Raw genomic sequence first — 9,758 nt, 5'->3', positions numbered from 1 at the left:
AATGAACTTATGCATATTCATGTAACCTCAATAAAAGGACAGTGATACGGGAGAACGGACGAGAGCTACTGGGGTCAAGCGAAGGAACGGTGCCTGTCCGGTTCTCTCCCGTGCACGAGTACCATGAAGAAGTTTGCCTACTTGTGTCTTGCTTGCAGTGTAATTATATTGTCTTAACGTTCCAGCGAATAGGTTTGTAGCATAAACCTATCACATACATTGAAGGTGGTGGAAACGCAATTGACTTTGATATAATGAATGGTGTTTTGAAACTTAAATGGTTAAAATCCTTCCTAAATAATCCACACTCCATTTGGTTTTTTATACCAAGTAAGGTCTTTAACACACTGGGGGGCATCGATTTTCTCCTAAAGTGTGACTTTGAAATTACTAAGCTACCTGTTAAACTCTCTGAATTCCATATACAGGTCCTTCTTTATTGGAAAATGTTATTTAAACATAATTTTTACTCCACATAATAGCCCAATTTGGAACAATAGCTATATATACTGATGAACAGAAAATCTATTTTTATTCAAGATTGGTTATCAAAAGGTGTTTGGGCAATTGCCCATTTTGTAGATGAGGAAGGACATGTTCTAGGACATCAAGATTTTTGCCAAAAGTTTAATATCCAATGTTCTAAAAGTAAATTTAATCGGGTTTTAAAATCCATTCCATTGTCACTTAAAAACATAGTTGTAAATGATATAATATATTCTGACATCTCCCCCAAGTTAAGGCAATTATATATAGATGGTTTTCAGTTTTGTGATGTTAAAAGAAATAATAAGTTTCTAAGATCTTCATTAAGGAGTCTTTATTCTCCAAATTTACTTAGACGTAATTACACATTAAAAGATTTCCAAAGGGAAGAAATTGAAAGAATAAGAACTGATTATATCACCTTCCCTATCCCTCCTAAAGGGAAAGAAGTCCAATTTAAAGTTTTGAATAAAATTTACCTGACAAATAGACTCCTTGGTGATAGATTCAAAATAGAAACTGGTAATTGTGTATTTTGTGAAACAGAAGAGGAGGATTTGGACCATCTATTCTTTTTGTGCAATTTTATACAAATATTTTGGTTGGATTTTCATACCTGGCTTTATTCCAGTGGGATCCAAATTACCCCATTTACCTTAAATATGATAATGTTTGGAGTGTTTTTGAAGAAAGCTAATTATTGTGTTAATGTGTTATTAATCTTGTTCAAGCATTTTATACATAAATGTCGTTTTTTTAAGACCAAACCAACACTGGCTTACTGGAAAAACGACTGAAACCTGTTGGTTAAATCTTTGACTTTACTTAAAAAGAAAAAGGCTGCTTTTTTGTTTCCTTTATGCACTGTAAACCCGGATAAGTTCAATACACTTAAATCGTTTGAGGAAACCGATTCCTTTCAAATGATTTGAGTAATCAACCCAAAACAAAAAATTAACTGATTTAGTCAAGTAAACTTAAAAGTAAAATTGTCACAATTTACTATATTGAGTCATCGCTACCTAAAGTGTTTAAGTATTCAATATTTCAAAAATAATTTGTTTAAGTACAGTTAACTTAATACTAATAGAAAAAACTAAATTGTTTAAGTGGTGCTAATATTACAAAACTCACTTTTTTTGAGTAGTGTTTAATTAAAAGCGTCTTTTAAGTTTTTAAAGACGCCACCTCTCTGGGGACACCTCAGGCCCTCCAAGGTTTGGAGGCCTATCTCCACCCACCAGCACTTCCCCTGCCGGTGGCGGACTCCCTCAGGTGTCGGTGCGTTGGTGGTTCTTTGTGTCTGGGGGTGGGCGTCCGGGTACACACCGGCTCACTCCTTGGCGGCCGCTTATTGGGGCTCGCTCGGGCCACTTCGGAGGTGGGGTGCCCCCGGCCTCTCGGCCTGGGGCTCGGTCACTCAGGCACAGCTGGCTGCCGGCGGAGCTCACGGGCGCGTCACTGCAGCTCCCCCTGGCTTCTGCTCCGCGGCTGCTGAATGAGCCCTCATCTGGGACTCTCCTTAGCTCTTACTAGAACAGTGGCGCGGCTGCCCCTCTGTGGGTCTTCCTTGGTCTCTTGTGCTCTGGGGGCCTCTGGATGTCTGGAGTTTTGATCTCCTCCATACCTGCTTCATACCATGGAGGACGGGGCTGTGGCTCCCCACACTCCCTAGCAGATCATTACATGGAGAAACCTTTGGAATGCAAGCATGCTGATCCACACAGGTATGCACACAGGTGTACACATGGGTATTCACAGACGCGGACTACAGCTTTCTTGGCTGCTGCCTCAAAGCACATTGTGCGCTGTCTATCTTGCGTGCTGCACAATATCGTTTATTATTTAGTAACTATTGATATCTACTGCTAGCTAGTTTATTGTGATGGTGCTTTATTTTTTTTATTATGTTGCTCTTTGTTGTTTGCTTTCTCTTCTGTTTTTTTTTTCTCCATACAGGTGATCCAGGTGTTTTGTTTTTTTTGTTTGTTTGTTTGTTTTTCTTTCTTCCCCCCCCCCCCCCCCTTCTCACCGTCTCTTCTCCCTCTCTTTCTTTCATTCTTTCTCCCTGTCCTATCCCACAGTCATGTCTGTCCCGTTTGTAGCAACTGAAAATAAAATAAATTCATAATTATAATAAAGGTCAATCAAATGGACCAATATGGCAAGGCCATGATGATCCACTTGGTAAAATAAATCCGCTTGGCATCTTTCTTGGCCTTAAGACAACAATTCTGATGGCTAAAGATCCAAATGGGACACAAAAAAAAAAGAAAAAAAAAAAGAAAAAAGCGTCTTTTAATTAAATGTATTATTATTACTAAAACTTGATATGTCAAGGCAAACACACTCAAAACCAAAGACCACTAAAGTGTTTTTTGTTTTGTTTTTTACTTTATTTATAACAAAACAAGACTTTTGTTTTCCTTTGAACAGTATTCCAATTTTTACACATGGCGCTTCTAAGAAGACATTTCTTTCAGAAACAAAAACAATATTTCAGTTGTTCCGAGCCACTTTTTGACAAGAATTTATTTGTGGTCTCTGAGGTAGTTTTTTTTGAACAGTAAGTTTTTTGTTTGCACAATTGGACTTCCAATAAAACATTTTCTTTAAAACAATCCTTTTAAACAGATAAAACTGTGTATCACAAGTAAAGAACTTTGGTGCGACACTCTGGGTAACAAGTTGTAACAGTAAAACTTATTTTCACAAATATTTTAACTTGGAAAAATAAAAACTATGGAATAAGGAATGGCCCCAGCGAGACAATGAAATTAAAGGAATAGTTCACTGATTTTACATAATAAGATATGTTCTTACCTTAGCTTTGACGAGTTGATGTGTACCAGTCTTGTCTTTGTGCGTGCCCTCAGTCATGCAAATGGAGCAAAGACTCTCCCATATATTCCAAATACCTCCACTTTTTGCTCCTTTTAGAAGCTACCGAGCTCCCCCACGTTTTCCCTATTTATGTAAAATTACATGAAAAGTGACACTCTCCAAGTTTAGTTTAACTAAATTTAAAGTGTGGATTTTCTAAGCCGATAAGAAGGGGTACTATATTACAAGGTGTAATAACACTGTAGGAGCACTTCTTCATCCCCCCAGTAACTCAGTCTATGCTCCAGAGTGCACTAGGGTTACTGCGCGCTTGTAATATAGTGCCCCTTTTTATCGGCTTAAAAAATCTATACGTTAAATCAATCGGTCAGGCAAGTCTTGAGGAGTCAGCTGAATGGTAAGAACAAGATCCGGGCCATCAACACGTACGCCCTGCCCGTGATCAGGTACCCTGCTGGGGTAATAGGCTGGCCAAAGGAGGAGATAGAAGCCACTGACATAAAGACAAGAAAGCTCCTTACCATGCATGGAGGGTTTCACCCCAAGTCCAGCACCCTGAGGCTGTACGCTAAGCGGAAGGAAGGGGGCCGGGGACTGGTGAGTGTCAGCACCACAGTCCAGGATGAGACAACGAACATCCAAGAATACATTGGGAAGATGGCCCCAACTGACCGAGTGCTCAGTGAATACCTCAGGCAGCAGAAATCCAAGAAAGAGGAGGGAGACGAGGAACCATCATGGAAGGACAGGCCCCTGCACGGTATGTACCACCGGCAGATAGAGGAGGTGGCTGATATCCAGAAATCCTACCAGTGGCTGGACAAAGCTGAACTGAAAGACAGCACAGAGGCACTAATCATGGCAGCACAAGAACAAGCTCTGAGTACAAGATCCATAGAGGCTGGGGTCTATCACACCAGGCAAGACCCCAGGTGCAGGCTGTGTAAAGATGCCCCAGAGACAATCCAGCACATTACAGCAGGGTGCAAGATGCTAGCAGGCAGGGCATACATGGAACGCCATAACCAGGTGGCCGGCATAGTGTACAGGAACATCTGTGCCGAGTATAACCTGGAAGTCCCGAGGTCAAAATGGGAGATGCCCCCAAGGGTGGTGGAGAATGACCGAGCTAAGATCCTGTGGGACTTCCAGATACAGACGGACAAAATGGTGGTGGCTAACCAACCGGACATAGTGGTGGTAGACAAACAGAAGAAGACGGCCGTAGTGATCGATGTAGCGGTTCCGAATGACAGCAATATCAGGAAGAAGGAACACGAGAAGCTGGAGAAATACCAAGGGCTCAGAGAAGAGCTCGAGAGGATGTGGAGGGTGAAGGTAACGGTGGTCCCCGTGGTAATCGGAGCACTAGGTGCGGTGACTCCCAAGCTAGGCGATTGGCTCCAGCAGATCCCGGGAATAACATCGGAGATCTCTGTCCAGAAGAGCGCAGTCCTGGGAACAGCTAAGATACTGCGCAGGACCCTCAAGCTCCCAGGCCTCTGGTAGAGGACCCGAGCTTGAAGGATAAACCGCCCGCAGGGGCGTGCTGGGTGTTTTTATATATATATATATACAGTGAACAAAAATATAAACGCAACACTTTTGTTTTTTCTCCCATTCCCCATGGGATGGACGTAGAGACCTAAAATTCATTCCAGATACACAATATAACCATCCCTCCCAAACAGTGGTCACAAATCAGTCCAAATGTGTGGTAGTGGGCACATCTGCTATATTGAGATAATCCATCCCACCTCACAGGTGTGCCACATCAGGATGCTGATCTGACATCATGAGTAGTGCACAGGTGTACCTCAGACTGCCCACAACAAAAGGCCACCATGAACAGTCTGAGCTGGAACAATGGAGTCGGTGCAGAAAGTTATGTAGTCTGTGATACACTCAGTAAGCCCATTGATGTCCTCGGCGTGAGGCTCACAGAGTGTTTCCCAGTTGGTCACATCGAAACAGCCCTGTAGTTCCGCTATTGCCTCCTCTGACCACCTCCTAATGCTCCTCGTGGTCACAGGTTCCCTCCTCACAATTGGCACATAGCGGGGGGTGAGGTGAATCAGGTTATGATCTGACCTACCAAGTGGGGGGAGGGAGGAGGAGCTGTATGCATCCTTGAAGCTCCAGATGTGAGCAGTGTTTTTACCCCTTTACTGTCTGATAGTAATGTTTGATTAAACTGGACATTATCTGGTATTTCAGGGATTATTTTACTGTTTCTGTATTATTATGTTTGTTCAGCAATATTCTCTGAGATATTCTTTCTGATTTACGTCACACTGTTTCCATAGTGTCCATAGTTTCCTTCATACAGCAGAGCTTGTGGGGAGTTCTGTATCAGAGGGATGATGGAGGAGCAGACAGTCCCTGGATCAGTTGCAGCTGTCCGGTTGGAGGGAGCAGATGTCTGAGGGTCTGGGTGAGCGCCACAGATGTTGGTGTGATGTTTGATCTGCTCTACACTCTCAGCTCTGAACATCCAGAGAACTGCGGGTACATTTAAGGCCGTCCACAGAGGTTTGTTGGACTTGGAGAAACGTGCTGAGAACCAAAGTGTTCCACAGTGTGGACACCAAGCAGGGAGTGAACAGGCTCAGGCAGCAGCAGTGCTGATATATGCCTGGCCTCCATTCATCTCATTAAAGCTGCTGAGCCTCCAAACAACAACATTCACACATGTAACCCTCACAAATATCACTGACAACCAAAAGTCCCATTTTTATATTGATGTCAGCATTATTCCATCATGAAGCAACGATAGAAACACATCTTCATTTCATCTCTGTTGGAGCCTTTTGTTCAGTGAAAGGACAAGAAGCTGTCAGCAAATCAGATTCACTCTGCTGCACTGAAACACTGTGGACACAGTCTGGAGACACGCAGACTTTAAACTTTATTTGCATGATGTGAAAAGAAACCACATCATAAATGTGATCATGTGGAACTATAAACATCAGAGCACATTTTAAGGACTTCCAGCTTCCTTCAACAGCAACAACACATCCTGTAAATTTATCACACAACTAAATCAGTTTGGATCATCTGCAGAAATAACACGTGAACAAACCAGCAACATCACAAACATCATGAATATAAAGTGGAAAGAGCTGTGGACCAATCAGAGGTCTTGGGCTCCTCACTGTGGCTGTGTGCTGTGTACCTGTACAGGTGTGTGAGCTGAAGCCCACGCTGTCCGTCAGGTAGGAGGTGAACTGTTCAGGTCTGAGCCTCAAACTCCTGCAGGGACCAAACGTCTCCTGAAAAACATCCATAGAAAAGAATCTTTGACTGTCTGAGCTCATTGTCATATTGTCCACACTGCTGTGACCTGCTATATGTTTGTATTCAGCTTTCAGGGCACGCTTATATCACATTCATGTTTTGGGGCGTGAGCGAGTGTGATGGAGCGAGCCGCTCAGACGTGAGAGCACAGTGGTCATTTTGGGAAAAAGTGTCTTTTATTTAGCCAAAAATGCACAAATATCCAAAAAGAAGTGACACAGAGAAATGACTCATTGCTGCTGGACATCCAACACTCACTGAAGGTGGACACTGATCATGTGACCCAGTCATGTGGTACTGACTGATGTTCTCCAGTGTACTCCATTACTGACAGCAGATCCTAATGAAAAAGTCCTGATGTGTTCATTAGAGAGCTTCAAAGTGATTGATGGAAACAGTCCAATGTAAAGTAGGAGAGTGTGAAGCATCACAGTGGAGCATCACAACAACAATCACACAAAGTTCAAAGTGTAGAATAACACAAAGTCAAATATATGAAGCCAGAATCCAGTCAAACAGCTTCTGACTCAATATCATCCTCATTCATCACAAACTCATTTTGTCCATGAAAGAAAAAACATGTGAAGAGTTGAACTAAGAAAGGAGGTCCTGTTCAAACAGCACAAACACACATGAAGGCAAAGCTTTGTGTTTGTCACACTGAACACATGTGACACTTTCTCACAGCTGAGTGTGTTCCAGTAAAGTGTTAGCAGCACAAACACAATCAGAGTTTGTCTCTGTCAGCTTCCAGTGAGTCACATTTAGTGTGAGCAGCCAAACATGATGGCAGACTGCCACAGATCACTTCTGAGGAAAGAGGAGGCGTTCAGCTTCCTCATAGTTTCACACCTGCATGAAGCAGCCTCACCCTGACAGCTTCAAATCACTGTGTCAGCTGATCACTTCCTGTGCTGTGATTGGCTGAGCTTCAGGCCTTCTCTCAGTCAAACTGGAAACAGGGATTGAGACAGTGTGAGGGTTTGTGGAGTGCCACAGTGCTGTAATGAATACTGTAGTGGAAGAAGTTCTTTCACACTCTTCATCCTGGAGCTGCTTTATGTCCATGATCTGCATGGAAACACATCTATGGAGAGGAAATCCAGCTGCTGAGGGTCACATCTGCATCATTGTAGCTACAGTGGATGTTTCATGGTCAGGACTGAAGGTGGAGCTTTGTGCGTGTCAGGGTGAGGCCGCAGCAGCCGCCTCCAACTGGGCGTGAAACTAGGAGGAAAGCCGACGTCCTCCTCTTTCCTCAGAAGTGATCTGTGGCCGGCCGGACTTCATTCCACAGATGTGCTTTAACAAAGTGTGAAGCTGAACTCTGAGCTGTGACAGTGAAGCAGTGTGAGAGTGTCAGTAGATGATCAGCAGAGGAAAGTGAAGCTGCTGTGAGCTGATGTCCTGAAGGGCTTTTAAAGAGTCTCTGAGTTTGACAGGAACATGAAGATGTTTGTGGTGTTTGTGATCCTCCTGCACGGTAAGTACACCTTCCTCTCTCTGCTCTCATCATCAGCTTTTCTTTCATCTCTCTCTCTTTAATGTGTTGAAGTGCAGCAGGAGGAGACCGTGCAGGTTTGTTTGTGCTTCCCGTCCTCTTTTGACTGAGGAAAAATGTTAACATGATTGGATCACAATACTCAATAACATTTCCTTTATAACTATGAGCATGTGTAACCACACTAACAGCCTGTTTCTGTTTATGTGTTCTCAGTTTCCCAGCATGCTCTGGCTGTGGTGGTGGAGGTGAATGAGGAAGAAAGATCTGTCCTGCTGCCCTGTCAGTACTCAGGTTTACTACCTGTGGACCCCACAGTGACGTGGACTCGCAATGACCTCAATCCCAAATCTGTCCATGTGAGACAAGAAGAAACAGACGATCTCAGAGGGCAAAACCAGCATTACAGAGGGCGCACGTCAATGAGACCTGATGCTCTGGACACTGGAGACTTCAGCCTCAGTCTGAGAAAACCAACAAAGACCGACAGCGGGAAATACAGCTGCACCATCAGCAATGAAAGAAATGAAGCGAGAGTGGGAGATGTACAGCTAGAGGTCAAAGGTCAGCAGTACAGTGTAACTCTACCTGTAAGAAGCTGAAACAGCAGAAATCAAACACAGAAGATTTTCACCCAAGGACTCCTGATGTCTTCCTAGGTGAAAATCCAGGAAAAATCCAGGGAGGCAAAACATTCTAAACCAGCCAGAGACTGATAGTGTGTGGCTGGGAACAGTTTAGGATGTTTCCATAAAAGTGTGATGTACAAAACACTCTGTTTGGTGTTTTGAATTTTACTTTTTTACCTTTATCTGGACAAACTTTCAAATTTTTTTAAACATTGGTCCATTTTTAGTTGAGTTCAAAAAGTTTGGGTTTTATTTAAAGCCTCTGTTCACCTAAAAGAGAAGAAGATACCTCAGAAATATGAGATTCAAACACCCACAAAAACACTAACTCTTCAAAATATTTGAACCCCCAAATTCTTCAACTTTAAGGTAATAGATGACATTTAGTACTGAGACTTGTAGGAACACTACTGCATTTTTAATAATATCATCAGAGGAAGACTTCTAAAACGCAGAAAAAGAAATGTACTGACAATTTAATATAACAGCTTCTAGTCTTACTGATTACTTCATGTGCTTTAGAGAACAAGCCACATTTAACCATAAACTAATAAAACATTTTATTTCATACACATTGAACACCTCATCCTTGGACTGTAGAAGGAAGCCAGAGCACTGTGGCGATACATAGAGACCATGCACACAAAAACACATCAGGAACCTTGTTTCTCTGGTGCTAAAAAATTGCAGTAAAAACCACTGTAGAACTGCCACTGTTTTGTAGATCTGTTGCAGTAATGAGTTGAATATTGAGGTAACATGATACTGAAGGTGCTGAATTTACTGAAGTCAGTGTCAGAAAGACTCATCATTACAAAAATCAATACTAACAAGCCCCTGGCAGTAACCACAAAAATTGAGTCTTTGTGGCAAAGCAAAACAGTCTGTGGTGTTTTATTCTGGCAAGATTACAGCTCAAAGGTATTCACTGTGAGCACTGTTAGTAAATGTAGCAGCATTTCATGAAATCTGGTTTAATTAAAAAAATAAATAATAATAAT

General features: G+C 42.5%; 1 protein-coding gene across 10 annotated transcripts in view; it reads left to right on the top strand.

Moving 5' to 3' along the window:
- Nucleotides 1–7,983: 7,983 nt before the first annotated feature.
- The window catches only part of LOC146634876 (muscle M-line assembly protein unc-89-like), a 73,404-nt gene continuing 71,629 nt past the window's right edge, over nt 7,984–9,758 (top strand). For all 10 annotated transcript variants that reach the window (XM_085379085.1, XM_085379053.1, XM_085379103.1 and 7 more), the window contains exons 1-2: nt 7,984–8,110; nt 8,345–8,692. In XM_085379085.1, the coding sequence (XP_085235211.1) occupies nt 8,074–8,110; nt 8,345–8,692 (385 nt within the window). In that variant the 5' untranslated portion in view covers nt 7,984–8,073. The remainder of the gene's footprint in view (nt 8,111–8,344; nt 8,693–9,758) is intronic.

Source organism: Diplotaxodon limnothrissa, linkage group LG3 (genome assembly GCF_057381915.1).
Source record: "Diplotaxodon limnothrissa isolate DT_005_m linkage group LG3, D_limnothrissa_male_GT1.1, whole genome shotgun sequence".
Lineage (NCBI taxonomy): Eukaryota > Metazoa > Chordata > Actinopteri > Cichliformes > Cichlidae > Diplotaxodon > Diplotaxodon limnothrissa.
Note: the sequence above shows the minus strand (reverse complement) of the source record. Positions and strands in the feature narration are given on the sequence as shown.